Source organism: Ammodytes marinus (genome assembly GCF_949987685.1).
Source record: "Ammodytes marinus genome assembly, chromosome: 6".
Lineage (NCBI taxonomy): Eukaryota > Metazoa > Chordata > Actinopteri > Uranoscopiformes > Ammodytidae > Ammodytes > Ammodytes marinus.
This window is the reverse complement of record NC_137235.1, coordinates 20963571-20978729: the sequence shown is the minus strand read 5'-3', so window position 1 is coordinate 20978729 and position 15159 is coordinate 20963571. Positions and strand designations below refer to the sequence as shown.

Here is a 15159-nt window from a genome sequence, read left to right as displayed (position 1 = left end):
ACTTTGTTGTCCAACATAAAATAACCCTTTAAACATGCATAGCTCAGTAGTTCTTCTTTTACAACATTACAGAGAAAACTTGCACAACCCACACTGTGTTTACATTATGACTGCATGGACGGAAGCTCTGTTTTCAACTTTGTTTCCCCTGTAGAAACCATGAATACAGCAGAACAGCGACCACTGTGTTCAGGAGCGGACCTACCACACTACAGTATCCCTGCGATTCAAATGGCATACTCTCTTTCTTATTTGTTTACTATGCTACAATACTAAAGTAAAGCATGCTACGTAGTGCAAAATGCAATTGGATGTAGGGCATCTTGGTATTTTTGGCATAGGCTAGGCTGCAAATATGACATGCATCCCTGCGTTCCAAATCGAATAGCCTACTCCTTCTTTTGACTATTACAGGGTTAGTTTAAATCTGGAATGTCTAAATCAGATGCAACTTTATTTATCCATGTGTGGGAAATGAGTTGGTGCACCAGTAACATGCACACAGCATACAACATGGAACGGAAAATAAATTGACTGCAGCAATTTAATATTGCTCAAACCCGGACAATTGAATTCTCATTGTGGTGATGGAAGTAGCCAAGTAGTAGCACTACCTAGTACAAAGCCCGACATTTCCCTCTGAAATGCATTGGGAGTATAAAGTAGCAGGTAATTGACTGAAATAATAGTTTATTTACCAAATGATCTACAGTATGCCCACTTGGTTTGTTCAAAATAACAAATAAGAGCTGTGGGAAAAAAACAAGGCAGGAAAAACTGACCTCCCTGTCTGGTGGTAAGCACATTGATAAACAAACGAGGGGCCCAACTGAACAAGTTCACACCATAGATAGTAGGCTATAGCGTGTGGAAAAAAGAGTAGGCCTAGCCTACTGTAACTACTCTTTTATGGAACAGTAACTAGGCTACTCTTTTTAAAACAATAACTACTCGTTTTGGAACAGTATACTACTCTTTTTTGGAACAATAACTACTCTTTTTTGTGTACCTTATTGTAAAGTGTTACCGCACACCGCGCGTAAAGTCTCGCGATATTTGTGTGAGTAGCCGGCAGGCCGCTCAAGGTCGGTGACACATGCATTTAGGCTACAAGAGCGCCTGCTGTCCACAGAGACAGTGAACTGAGCGGGGCAGTGTGTCGGCATTCGGAAAGTAAGAACATTCTAGAAGCAACAGTTTAACTTCTCACTAAAGTAACTTCTTAACATTTCAGAGATGCCGATTCGAGGAAGTCGCAGCCGTTCTGCAGCTCCAGCCAGGTAAATAATACATTTAAATCAACTTCTACAACTAACAACATTATACAACTGACTGCATAACATGGCTAGTCATATTATTCTTTCATCATATGTCATTGAGGCTATGTTACATTCTAGTTAGGTCTTGGCAAGGTCACTAAAGCAAACGTCAAAAGTGACCTGCGTAGGTTTGTAGAGCTAAAGCTTTTAAACCTGTGTGCTTCTTGTGTTGCCACATTGCTCCAACACATGGCACTCAGCTGTGTTGAGATTACGTCATGTCAAAAACTCGGACAGTTTAATGTTTTGATATTGCCTTGTTGAATATATTTTCTAATCGTTTGGGACAGTAGGCTAATCCAAAATATTTGTGATTTGAGTGTGACAGAAATTTTACTCACTAGCAAGAATAGTGCCTATCCTTCGGCTTCCCTTCATTCTAATGTGAGAGGTATGTCATTGGGTTACCAATGTAAGATAGAAACACTGACTTTATAAATTTATAAATAATTTGAATATAATTGGACTAGGTTTCTACCTGCTTTCTTTACTCTCTCCTCCAGCATAGGCCTACTGGAAGTGTAGGACAGTTGGGTAACACTGTCTGGATTCCAGTCAATCAATCATCAAGTGTATCATCACAGTTTGAGGGGATTTAGTTTGTTTAAGGAATTTATTAACAGCCATTGAATTTTTCTGGTTCATTTTTTACAATGTCTATAATAGCATATATTGATAGGATATACTGACAGGCACCTTGACACATTGACCTTTTTATCAACTTAACTTATAGAAGATAAATATTATACAGTGTGTCGAATAAAGAATACTTTATTTTAGTTTTTCATGGTCTGAATGGAAAGGAGTGGTTGTTTTAATGCTGTTACATAAGGGCTTTCATAGTAATAAACAGTAAATGAACTGTGTTTTGTTTTTGTGTGTAGCCCGGCTCCCTCCTATGCACCTGCCCCCTCTCACCCCCCTCCTGCGGCCCTGGCCCCGGCTCCAGCCGCCTCCCAGGGCCCGGGTCTCATGGCCCAGATGGCCACCACCGCTGCTGGGGTGGCAGTGGGCTCGGCGCTGGGTAGCGTGATGGGCAGCGCCCTCACTGGAGCCTTCAGTGGAGGCAGCAGCAGCAGCTCAGAGCCAGCCAAGCCTACATACCAGGTAAGAGATCACAAATAGAGCTTTCACAGTAGCAAGGCTCTGTGCCAGTTCCGGCTCCTAAATCTTTTTTCTACCATACTCAATAGAAGATAGTATGGGTAACGCAGGCTGGTTCACCAGAAAGCAACAAGGTTCTCAGGCTTCAGAACTGAACCAGAACCTTTTTTGTGTGAAATACCTAATGGAGGATAAGGAGGATGACTAAACCTATAGCTGGACTTTGATAGAGGTCTTTACTTTTTTTTTGTAAGTTGTGAATCCATATTAGGCTACTGCAACACTAACATTTCCCTTTGGTGATAAATAAAGAACTTCATCCATCTATCCATCCGCAAGTTACTTGAGAAGTTGTGGCCAACCAGAAGCTGCCTGCAGAGAGGTTGACCTCAACTATTTAGCATATTTTTTACTTTTTATCAACTCTGCTGTAATTAAATGTGAGATTATCATTCTCATGTGTGATGTGTTTCTATGTTTGCTTTTATGGTTCCAGGAGCCCCCCAGGCCGGCCCCAGCAGCCCAGCCAGGTCCCTGTACCTTTGAGGTCAGACAGTTCCTGGACTGTGCCACCAACCAGACTGACCTGAGTTTCTGTGAAGGCTTCAATGAGGCTCTCAAGCAGTGCAAGTACTCTCACGGTGGGTCTGTGCTTGTAATCTAGATATAAAGGCACTTGTTTTTGATTTACTTACAGTAACATTCTTTTTTCTTTTCTCTGCATAACCAGCTTTGCTTACATGATCATGACGTTTTTATGATTTTCAATTAGAAGAAGCTACAGCAATTTCTTTCTCGTGTTTAAAACAATATCTTCTGATTTTAGTATTCTAACGTTGACCTGATTTTGTCTGTTTCTTTTCTGTAGGTGTGACAACACTGATGTAATTGAAGGGTGTCAGCTGTCGTGACTGACACTTTTTCAATAACACTTCAATTTCCATTCAGCACACTGTAGACATGTTGTAGAAACCAGATGAGACAGATCTGAACCGGTACCTCAGGCAGTGAGCACCTCTGTTTGTTTTGTTGAACGATGACTGTGAAATGTATGAGATGTTTTTATGTAAATGTACATTGATAAAGCTTTTAATAAATGGCTACTTGCACATTCGGAAGGGATTTGGTTTTTATTCATTTCTGTCCTGTAACATGTTAAACCGCAAAATATTCCCTAAAATGTATGTATATAATTTCTTTCTTTGTTTTTTTATTGTTTTATTCATTATAAATTGGCCTTTAAGGTGTAATGAATGCAGTGGGACAGTGGGCGGCGCACTAGCTCGTTTGCTCCTGATCACCTTGCTGCGTCAAGCGCAATTCAGTTGGCTACATCCGGTTCAGCTTTTCAGAATAAAACTGTTAAACTGAGCAAAATGAGAGGCAAAACGACATAAAGGCCTAAACTGCCACTGGGATTTAGCTGTCAATGTAAATAAGTTCTGTTTGATTTTATTTTTATTACAAACATTTTGCTACAATTATATATATTGTGGTAGGCTAAGTGTTGTAGGTAAGTGTGTGTGCCCCTTCAATAAAAACAAAGACACTGATCCTTTAGAATAGCAACTAAATAACATGATAGGATCACAATGCTAATTTCAATTTACAATATTTCTCTGATTGCTTCTCTCTAATGTTGGGCTGTTCCTGCTATAATTGAAAAACTTTGCTATAGACTTTGAAAAAAAGTGTTAAACAAGAATAAATGTCTTAGCCGAGATAATGTCATAATTCTATGAGAAGAAAAAAAGACTGTTGACTTTGGTATATGTTTCACAAATAAGGAATTTACTGTAAAATGATTAAGTCAAATTGCTCCTGCTTTCGTGTTCAGCTAGAGCACCACACTTGAAAGTTACAACCGGAAGAAGTAGCCTAGACTAGCCTTGCTGACTTCGCACTGGTTTTATGGTTTTTCCCTATTTCGCCCTTGCTTGTTGTAGCCTACACAGAGTGGTAAAGAGTTGACAGCTAAGAGTAATCGTGAAGCAGTTATCGGGAAAATGCCTTTCATCGAGTTACAGACTAATTTACCGGCCAGCTCCTTTTCTGAGGACTTTGTGAAGAAGCTTGGCTCCAGCACCGCTGCGGCTCTAGGAAAACCAGAGGACGTGAGTAGATTCTCAGCTTAGACTGCGAACTGAACTTGGGACATTCAGAGCTGCTTTGCGTGTCTGCACCGAGCACAGCTGCTTTTGGTTTTCACTTTCTGCCCCACAGTAGGTTCACATGTGCCTCTCTGTGCACTGCAGTACGGTTCATAATAGGCAATAGCTAATAAAAGTAGCTTAACAGCGTATTGCAACCAACACTTTTTACCATTTAAATGTTTTTCCAGCACGTGTGCCTAGTCTATTACCCATGTTCGATCGATTTATTGCTTAATCTCCAATGTAGCCTACTGTAGGCCTACATAGATGTGTAAATGTTTAAACACACTTAATGTAGGCCTTTAAAAACCACACACGCTGCATCTGTCAAGCTCATACAATCGAATGTGTTTTATATGGCCTATGTGGTCCAACACAAGTAGCCTAACTATTTTGTTGCATGTAGGCCTGCATAAATGCATTATTAATAAAATAAAAAAGTAATAAAACAAATGTATCGAGGAATATTGTAATCAGTCATACAAAGAACATTGTACCTACTATGGCTATATTGTATGTGTAGCCTGACCTGTCTGTATAGAATACGAGCTTGAGACTAGAGTTACTCAGACAGTTAACACTAACATTGGTTTTGTTCTGAATACATAGATTTGATCCCTGACGTGGTTAGAGTGAAGGCTCAGTCAGTGTTTTTCCACAGGACAGTTTGGCAGCCTTCCACACACAGGAGAATGACCTTTAACCCTTTGTTGGGAACATGTGGTCATTTTGTCACTCCCTGTGTATGGGTCCCCATACTTCCCTGCTATTTAGTATGGTAGAAAAATATTTAGGATGTCCATTTTCCTGTGGTCAGAGTTAGCATGCTTACAAAATCCCCTGATCTACACCCGGTCGAGATTGTTAGTGTTGAAATCAGCACGCTATACGGACAATTCTTCTGACCCACAATCCAGTGTGCACCGAAAGTGATGTGACATCGACTGAGCCTGCGTATGAAAACAACCAGGGATGAGACGGATATATAAGCAAGAGATAAGATCAAGGCGCCATGTTATATGCCAAGTATGTCCCAATTGTGTGCCTAGTGCCTACTGGAACTGCATGCTAACTAGATGCTTTTTATGGTCAGCTTTATATGTATAATAGAAAAAAGAAAGAGTATGTCATTGGAATGCATACTCACATGTTAGTGTTGCTGGTTGTGTTTCAGAGGATGAACGTGGTGGTGAAGCCAGGTGTGCTGATGCTGATGGCTGGCTGCTGCTCTCCCTGTGTCATACTGTCGGTGTCTGCTATCGGTGTGACGGACACCGCCGAAAAGAACAAGGGGCACAGCGCCAAGATCTTTGACTTCCTCACCAAAGAACTTGGTCTGGCGGAAGACAGGTGAGCTCTGCATGCACATACAGTACCATATAGGCCTATACAATAGGGTTGGGCGGGCTCCAATTTTCGATCCCTTTATACCTTCCTCAAAAACACAAAAGTAGTGCAAAGAAACAGTGCAGATAACAAATTTAGAGATACTGTGCACCATAAAAATATTAAGGAGAATGCTGATGGACTGTTAAAAACTACAACATTAACATCCAATACAGACAGATTCACTCTGTTTCTCCCAATTAAATTGTGCTATCTATTCTATATACACTGAGGTCCCCAGGTAATACTAACCCTGCTAGAATAGTGATTTTGAGCTGCTGTTTAACCCTCTTAACTGCACAGGGGAAATGATTGACAGCTCTGTTCTGATCCACAGGATAGTGATTCAGTTCAACGCGCTGCAGCCTCACCAGGTCGGGAAGAAGGGAACCGTCATGAGCTTCTTGTAAAGAAGGTTCCTGCTTTTCTGACACATCCCACTATCTCATTCCGTTAAGAAGACGAACATGATGACAGATGAGATCATTATTAATCACACTCTGAAGAAAAGATTTTAAGGCTAGTTACTGTATTTCATGTCATACCCAGGTGCACATCTGCAGTCACTCCTAAAGCTGTAAACCTTGATTGTTAACAAGTTGAATTTTGAATGATGAAAATACCTTTGAACCTTTTAACTGTGATGACTACATTTTAAACTCTAACCACTGGGTTATTGATGGAGCAAGAGGTCTATTTTTCCACCATGATAGTGCAACATTTATTAAAGCCAATTTTGAAAGTGTGTAAAATTAAAAAAAGAAAAAAGGCATTGGTATGTGCAATTAACTCATCAGTGTAAATATGAAGAAGATAAGGCCTGCTATAAATAAATAAAAAATCACAGAAAACATGTTAATGGAGTTGACTGAATTTGTATTCAAATGTTCATGAAATAATGTCTGATACACATAGTGTCTTTAATAGAACGGAATCATTAGTTTAAGGGTCAAGAAGGATAAGACACATCAGTGTTTCTCCCAAAGCTTCCTCCAAATACAAAGCTATTTTGAGTAGGGGTTCATTGGGAAATTGGCATTTAGCGTATTCCTGACTAAGATGTTATTTAACACCTGAAACTGTAGAAGATCTGTTTATTGTTTTAACTCTGTGATCTTATTTCATATTTAAGAAATAAATGCTACTTATTTGTTAATCATTCCATTTTCTACACCAAGCTTTTTAATCGATGTCCTTCAAAATTCAGATATTAGGCATGAGGTTTTACTCTCTGGCCGTGTCTGAACTGCCATACTAGCGTCCTACATCCTACATACTCATGCATACTCTCTACTCAAAGATCGATTGTGTATGCGAGCTGCGTCTAAACGTTCTCAGTTGAAGTATACTCAAGCAATGAAGAATTTCTTCTTCTTCTTATAAGATTCAGGCAGTTTAGACACTGTTAAGCTTATAACCGCCCTCTACAGGTTAGATATTGAACTAGATTTTTACAGTCCTGTGTTCATCATCTGTGTTTTAGACCTCTTGTTTTATAATAATGATGTTTTGAGGCGGAGGATCCCTCCGACGCTCTCTGTCCGGCTCATCAGCACTCAGCTGTCTGTGAGTTGAGCTGGACGAGCCGCGGTGTGTGGAACAGCGATCTGTTCTAATCTCTCTCCACTATCAGACTCACAACACTCATTTCACTTAGTGACTCTAATGTTGTTAGGTATTTATCTTCATCTCTTATCTATTGTAAGAGTTTATGAATGACTGCACGTACAGTTGTCAGATCGCGGAACCCCAAACAATGTTGTTGCCCAGCAACTTGCTCGAAAATATTTCATTTTCCTGGGCGGGTAGAATTGACCCAGTGCATTATGGGGCGGTTGAGTAGGAAAAGTATACAATCGATTCAAACCCAAAATCTTCCCGGAAGTTAGTACTCATCCGGGAATTTCTCACATACCCAAACTCGCATACCCAACCGTCACATACTCAAATTGAAGTCAAAATGAGTATGAGTAGGACGTTAGTATGGCAGTTCAGACACGGCCAAGGTCACCAAATCCCCAGTCCTCTTTCAGTTGAATGCTCATTCCATTAGCGCCCTCTGGCAGCAGGAACAGTAAGGGGCCTCTACGGACTTTTTTTTTTTTTGCATAGTTGCCCTGTGTTCCAATACCCCCATACTATTTACTATTTAGTATGGTACAAAAAAGATTTAGGATGTTCCGATTCGTGTGGCCAGATTTAGGATGACCCGGATGTATACTACAGTCGACTGATATTTTTAGTGTTGAAAACAGCATCCTATTTGGGCGATTCTGACCCATAATCCAGTGCGAATTGTGATTCAAGTGGCCTTAAATATTCCCCTTCGCCAAGTCGACCTAAGTGATTTTCACTCTGTTGGCGACAACCTGATTGAAATCAATATGACAAGAACGCATGGATCGAAAGAGCGGTTGTTGTAGTCCATTTTCGGAAAATAGTGTAGTTTCACGCTAGAGACTCACGTCAGCAATACTCGCCTAGGAAAAGTTTTTATTTTTTTTTATTGACAGTTGGCATTAGGAAATGTGGAGTCGAATTAATTTTAAACAGTGCTGTCTTTTCCTATGTTCGAAAGGAAGCACCCTTTCTTCTTTCCTTGACCCGATGACGTTTTCCACAAAGGTTAAGTAAAGGAGGCTTAAAGGTTAGGATATTTGACTTTTCGTAGAGGCCGCTCCCTGGGTCATCTCGTTAGGAAAGGAAATGTCCTATGCAAAAAACAGAATCCGTAGAGGCCCCATCTACGTCAGGAGAGTCTCAAAATTCCACATATAAATGCCGACCAGTTCACATACAAATGCAAACAAGTTCACAAATGAAAAGCATCTTGTAAATTCAAGTTTAACTGTTTTTATATAAATGTAACAACATCCAAATACATTTTTGATGAAAATTGCAAATATTTTTAAATTCATATATTTATGGAAGAGAAATGTGTTTGTGAGAAGAGAGTCATTTATATATAAATCACTAAATATATTTGTGAATCCTTCTCTGTGCATTCATTATTAAAAGGTGCTGTAAGCGGAATGGTTCTTTTAGCTAACTTCCTGTCAGTTACCGCAGTTAGCAGTCCCCTCGCTCGTCCCTACGTCACCACATTAATGCACTGCGGTCTTCAAACAGCGAGTTATCTAGCACCATCTCAGATAAGTAATTGTGATAAAACATGATAAAAACCATCAAAACAGACATTGGGAAGGATTTTTACCTGCTCCGCCGCCATTATAGGCGCATAAACATTCACCCATCTGTCCTTTGGCCTGCACTGGCAGTGAGTACATGAGTGAGACGGGTGTCGGTTTGTACCGTTCTCTCTTGCGATTGGATATTAATTTCGGGATCCCCGAAAAATGTATTTGCCGATTACATGCAGAGCAGCTGACTGAGAGGTGGGCTTTATTATGTAAGTGATCACTGTATGAATAAAGAGCAATTTAACACTAATATTAACATAAATAAATTGTTTACTTCACCTTTAATGAGACTGAACTGACCCCATAAGTATAGCCCTCTCTGGTTCAAACCAAAGAAATTAGTAAAGTCATGATGAACTTTGTCTCCGACTGCCAAGCCCTTCTTCACCTTCAACCTGATAACGCACACACACACACACGCACCACACACACACACACACACACACAGAGCACTGTCTGTGCAGCTCCTCCACAGATCACTCTGTTTTAAGTGTTGCTGGATAGGAAATGATTTAGGGTTTGGTGCACATTACCCTGAAAAATGTAAATTGGCCTTGACATTCATACAAGACAATTATAAGCTAAACCTTATTAAAACATAAACGATGCATCATAATAATAATAGTAATAGTAATAATAATAATAATAATAATAATAATAATAATAATAATAATAATAATAATAACAATAATAATAATAATAAAAAAACATTTTCAGAGTGTGTTGAATTGTAACTAGCTCTCAGCATGGCTGACTATTGGCGAGGACTTCACGAAGTAACATTTAAATACTGATACACTTATTTCAGTTTTTCGTTTAAATCCAAACTCTTATTTTTGAAAACAATACCGGAAGTGTTTTCAATCGTCGCGTATTGATACGTCATCAAGAAGCGACAGCGTTTCGGCACAAACACATGAAACACCTTTATGTGCCCATGTGAAACACACACGCGAGCCCGCTCATCAGCTGATTAAAGGTAAGAAATGGTTCAATCTCAAGTTTTGCGACTCTGAGACGGGGCTGTAATGTTTGTGGTCGCGCTGACATGCTAAGTTAGCATCATGTAAAGTAGACTTACTTTAGTAGCCGAGTGCAGTCGGGGGATTCTAACTGAAGCCGGACAGTTCCGAGTTGACTCGACCGTCATGTGCCGTCGGATGTAGCGTCTTTGTTGTGGATGCTGTTCGTTTTCTAGTGTTATTTTGAAGGCCTATTCGAAGCATTTTCGTAGAGGGGCTACACTAGTGATGGGCAAACTAAGCTTTTATGAAGCACTGGACCAGTTGAGTAACTGACGCTTCGAGTAATGAACCCATTTTCGAAACAATTGGCTCAACTGGTCCAGTCCTGGCGAATGGCGAGGCTGCAGTGGACTAAATGTAACACTAACACTAGCCCTATATAACTGTTCCTTCTGTTCCAGGGGACAGGCGGTAAGTATGGAGGGAAGAGAGGAAGAGAGAGAGGAACCAGAATGTGAGGGTCCTGACCCCCTAACACCTGATACTTACTCTAGCCCAGTGAACTCTGACCCCCAGACTCTTCACCCTAAAGATGGTGACTGTAGCCCTGACCCTGATACAGATGAGGCAGAGGACGGAGATGTTCCCCCGACGAAGGCAAATCAGAAAACGTCATCAGTAGCACACAGTAAGGCTGGGTTGGCAGACAGTAAGGCAGAGTTAAGCAGTAAAATCGTCCCTGGCATCATTTACCTGGGGCACATCCCTCCTAGGCTCCGCCCACAACAAATGAGAACTATGCTGTCAGTCTACGGGACAGTGGGACGCATCTTCCTACAGCCAGAAGGTAAAACACATTATCACTTCTACAATATACTGTCTATATATTATTACTGTGATAGACAACTAAGTTCACCTCTGTGTGTGTGTGTAGACGGCCAGGTGAGAAAGAAGAAGAAGAAGGCGGGGCATAAGCGCTGTGACTTCACAGAGGGCTGGGTGGAGTTCAGAGATAAACGTATTGCTAAGCGAGTAGCATTGTCGCTACACAACACTCCGATGGGAACCAGGAAGCGCCAGCACTTCTCCTCTGACCTCTGGTCCATCAAGGTGAATGATGTAAATATATCAATGGTTCCTCATAGGTTACCTAACTGCCTGCTCTGTATCTAGGCTTCAGCGTTGGGGAGAGCTAACACATTTCACTGTCTGATGCTCAGGAGCACAACTCTCTCTGGCAGCTAACAGATCTGTTCAGTAAAACGTTATTCCCAAACTTCTTTATCTTTGCTATGGGCATAAGGCAAACAATGGGCTCCAACCTCATTCTGACCGAAAGCAGACGTCTTCCAATAGAAAAATATTCAATCCCTTAACCCATATATACAATTTTTTGTAAATGTATTACTAATATCTGTATTCTCTTTGTGTGTATCTCTGTATGCGTGCATGTGTGTGTGTGTTTGTGTCTCTCTTTTTGTCTATGTGTGTGTGTATCTCTGTATATGTTTGTGTGTATCTCTCTGTGTGTCTCTCTTTGTCTATGTGTGTGTATCTCTCTGTATCTCTGTGATTGTGCATGTCTCTCTCCATGTATGTATGTATGTATGTGTGTGTGCGTGTGTGTGTGTAGTATCTACACAGGTTCCAGTGGACTCACCTGTCTGAGCGCTTGGCGTATGAACAGACCGTTCTTCATCAGAGACTTCGGACAGAAGTTTCTCAGGCGAAGAGAGAAACCAACTTCTACCTGAACAACGTGGAGCGGAGCGCTGCCATGACGACCAAGAGGAGGCGGGGAGGGGAGGTAGGACACGCCCCCAGCAACGGGCCTAGATACAACAGCCCCATAGACAGAAATACACCCTGCGTTCCAAATCGCTTTCTTTTTTCTATTCTACATACTACATCTGACCAAAAAATAATCTAGTAAGGATGCAGTAGGCATACACTTGGGACATACTTTTACTTATTTATTTCATCATAACATTGCGCCCTGATCTTGCTTTTATAAGAGTCGCATTCCTGTTTGTTTTCACATGGCGGCTCCGTCGATGTGGCGTCACTTCCGGTGCGCACTGGATTGTGGGTCGGAATCTCCCAGATAGCATGCTGTTCTCAACACTAAAAATCTTGGCTGGATGTAGTAGACATCTGGGTATTTCTAACCATACTAATTCTGACCACAAGAATCGGGACATCCTATATCTTTTTTCTACCATACTAAATAGTGGATAGTATGGGTATTGGAACGCAGCCACAGCGTCAACACAGCTGCCATCTTGGCTAGATAACCCTAACTTGTCCCTTCTCATGTTAGTCTGTCTAAGCTTTGTAGCCATGAGGCACACAGACACATCTCCACATGCATTTCTTATTAGCGGATCAGCTACAGCAGGAGTGTAGCTAACATCACACGACACACGTAAACAGACAGTTGAGTGTCAGGCCAGAGTTGTAACTGATGACTGTCTGTATTTGGAGATCTTGGAGCAGATACTTAACCCAAAGCATTACACTCTTCAGCCGTTAATATCTATGTACGCACACACAGATCTATCTACGCTTTTCACCTCTGATTGCACACGGATTGAGATACACATTTGTAAATGTTTTGCTACAATAAGTATGTGTCGGATTGAGATACACATTTGTAAATGTTTTGCTACAATAAGTATGTGTGTGTGTGTTGTGTGTGTTTTTAGCAGGAACAGAAGACATGGGACTTCACCCAGCGTCAGACGGAGGATGAGATCCAGACCAGGAAGAAGAGGAAAGAATCCGTTACCCAGAAGCCCCGGCAGAAGGACCGCCTCCACACCCAGCAAAGCCAATCAAACGTCTCGCTGCTCGCAAAGATATTCAACTCCAATAAATCAGACTGACTCTCTGCCCATTAACGGACAATTCACACTTTATACAACATTTTAATTAAATTAAATTTTCAGATCAAATTAAAAATACATTTTATGTTTTCCACTTTCTAAATGTCCTTAGTGTTATTTTACTTTTCAATAAATTTGTATAATAATTAGATGCTTTTCCAATTTTCATGCTTAAGCTACAGTGTGTAATATGGGAGTATTAAGCGTCATCTAGTAGTGAGGTTATAGATATCAACGCTCCCTTGCTAACCCCTCCCTTCAGGAGAATTTACAGATGCTAGTTATTAAAGATGGCGTCAGGCATATATGTCCCAATATGATCAAGCAGCGAGCCACTCGCGTTTCTCCCGACAACCGCTGCCGAGTGCAGTGTGTTTGTGCCTTTAAACTTTACAGAAGATCATTATCGAGCAGATGGCGGTAATTCATCGATTGAGTATGCCACCAACCATAAAACACCACAGAGGAAAAAGCTATGGGTTCCCACCTGATTGATCTGAAATAGGAAATAATTAGGCTCGTTTGAGAAGGAGCCGTCTTGCTAAGACCTTCGCAATTATGACGCGTGTCTTGCTGAGTGCACAGCATTATGGTTAAGACATTTCCTGGGGGGGACCACTGAATCCCTTGTGATCCGTGATAAAGTAGGCTACAAATGTTGGCTGAATGATAAAGCATATTAATGAAAAACAAAGCTAAAGATTTGGAGTTGACGTTATGTAGGCTACGTTGCTTTTCCATTATTTTACTAGTCCGGCCCACTTAAGATCAGAGTGGCTGTATGTGGCCCCCGAACCAAAATGAGTTTGACACACCTGGGTTAGACTTTTTGTCCGACTTGCACCTGTGGCTAGCTGCGGCTCGGCTGCATGACACTTTGAAGTCCCGTGGGATCAAGACGGACACAGACCTAGTCGCTGCAGTTGAGTTCCACGGGCTGCGGGAGCGAAATGTTTGATGGGAAACGTCTTGCTGACAAGCGGAGCTGAGTGCTATTGGGAGTTGAAACCCCGTGTATTTGATGCATTTCCCCAATTGGTTCCTGCATAAGTCTGACATCACCGCTCAAAATTAAATTACGACCTATTCTTTTTTATTTTATTTTATGTTTAATTATTAGGCCTACTCCACAGTGTATGCATTTAAGCAGAAATATATTTAATGAGAGTTAAACTTCCACTGGTCTGAACCATTGACAGAGAAATAATTTGGAAAGGAATAATTAGCATGCAGGTTTAACTCCTGTATAGATTTATTTAAAAGTGAACACAAACTTGAGTCAATTTTTTTTGTAGTGAAGTGATATCTTTACACCATTAATATTAAATAATTTCCAGTGATCTAAATGGTCTGGGAATTGTATGTCACATATCATAATAAAGTTGGGAATGCGGATACATCTCTTTTCTTGTTTAGAAAAAGACCCTTGAGTTTCTGAACGTCTGAACCCTTATTGTAAAAGACTCTGCTCTGAATGAGTTACTGTATTCACCCTCTCTCAAATTAAGACTATATACTTTCAGGGATCATTTATACAGTCTCTAACTTGAGAAATGTATTTCTTAAGTGATTGGTGTCGTTAACCACGATGATGAGTCGTGATATTCCTTTCTGAGCGTCAAGCGGACAGACAATAATGACTCAGTTCAAATGTTCTCTGTCATTGATGATTGGTCATTGCTTCCTTATGGAGCTTTGATGAAGGGATTATGATCAGAGTGGTGGAGACAAAGAAAGAAATACTATCAATAACTCCACAATGCTTCAATGACATTTTTTTAAATACATATTAGTGGATACACCTTAAATGTTTAAGGAATTGGGATTAATCCAATGACAGTGCTGGTGATCTATTGTATAGTTTATAGTATGAGTGGCTAGGTTAAAGCTAAAACAAAAAGATATTTGTCATCTGAAAGAAAAATTTAAAACACATTTCAACAATACGTTTTGTCCAGTGGAAATAAATGGAGCCTTTAATGTAGAAAATGAGTCGGATGAACAGACATATTGAGACAAATATTCACTGAAAATCTGATTTGCGTTTGTAACAATGGTAATAAACTGTGCTGCAGAAATACAAGGGAAATCGGAGAGAATAAAAATAGTTTTAGATGCTGCCAGAAGAATTTTTGATATTGTGGGTA

At 40.6% G+C, this 15159-nt stretch overlaps 3 protein-coding genes across 3 annotated transcripts; all 3 read left to right on the top strand.

The window, feature by feature from the left end:
• The first annotated feature begins 1088 nt into the window (after positions 1-1088).
• chchd10 (coiled-coil-helix-coiled-coil-helix domain containing 10) lies at positions 1089-3537 on the top strand. Its single transcript, XM_080028973.1, has 4 exons — positions 1089-1280; positions 2204-2426; positions 2920-3064; positions 3292-3537. Exons 1-4 carry the CDS (start codon positions 1237-1239, stop codon positions 3309-3311), a joined length of 432 nt encoding a protein of 143 aa, XP_079885099.1. The 5' UTR covers positions 1089-1236; the 3' UTR covers positions 3312-3537.
• A 783-nt stretch (positions 3538-4320) lies between these two features.
• ddt (D-dopachrome tautomerase) lies at positions 4321-6803 on the top strand. Its single transcript, XM_080030260.1, has 3 exons — positions 4321-4537; positions 5751-5926; positions 6300-6803. Exons 1-3 carry the CDS (start codon positions 4430-4432, stop codon positions 6370-6372), a joined length of 357 nt encoding a protein of 118 aa, XP_079886386.1. The 5' UTR covers positions 4321-4429; the 3' UTR covers positions 6373-6803.
• A 3244-nt stretch (positions 6804-10047) lies between these two features.
• abt1 (activator of basal transcription 1) lies at positions 10048-14393 on the top strand. Its single transcript, XM_080029150.1, has 5 exons — positions 10048-10141; positions 10589-10974; positions 11062-11237; positions 11761-11934; positions 12833-14393. The coding sequence occupies exons 2-5, from the start codon at positions 10605-10607 to the stop codon at positions 13010-13012; spliced, it is 900 nt and encodes a 299-aa protein (XP_079885276.1). The 5' UTR covers positions 10048-10141; positions 10589-10604; the 3' UTR covers positions 13013-14393.
• The last annotated feature ends 766 nt before the right edge of the window (positions 14394-15159 follow it).

Bases quoted from the DNA above. Each gene is read 5' to 3' on its own strand.
- chchd10 (XM_080028973.1), top strand. From the start codon at position 1,237: ATGCCGATTCGAGGAAGTCGCAGCCGTTCTGCAGCTCCAGCCAG. The intron at 1,281-2,203 runs GTAAATAATACA...TTTTGTGTGTAG, and splicing joins CGTTCTGCAGCTCCAGCCAG to CCCGGCTCCCTCCTATGCAC. The intron at 2,427-2,919 runs GTAAGAGATCAC...TTATGGTTCCAG, and splicing joins CAGCCAAGCCTACATACCAG to GAGCCCCCCAGGCCGGCCCC.
- ddt (XM_080030260.1), top strand. From the start codon at position 4,430: ATGCCTTTCATCGAGTTACAGACTAATTTACCGGCCAGCTCCTTTTCT. The intron at 4,538-5,750 runs GTGAGTAGATTC...GTTGTGTTTCAG, and splicing joins CTCTAGGAAAACCAGAGGAC to AGGATGAACGTGGTGGTGAA. The intron at 5,927-6,299 runs GTGAGCTCTGCA...TCTGATCCACAG, and splicing joins CTTGGTCTGGCGGAAGACAG to GATAGTGATTCAGTTCAACG.
- abt1 (XM_080029150.1), top strand. From the start codon at position 10,605: ATGGAGGGAAGAGAGGAAGAGAGAGAGGAACCAGAATGTGAGGGTCCT. The intron at 10,975-11,061 runs GTAAAACACATT...GTGTGTGTGTAG, and splicing joins CATCTTCCTACAGCCAGAAG to ACGGCCAGGTGAGAAAGAAG. The intron at 11,935-12,832 runs GTAGGACACGCC...GTGTGTTTTTAG, and splicing joins AGAGGAGGCGGGGAGGGGAG to CAGGAACAGAAGACATGGGA.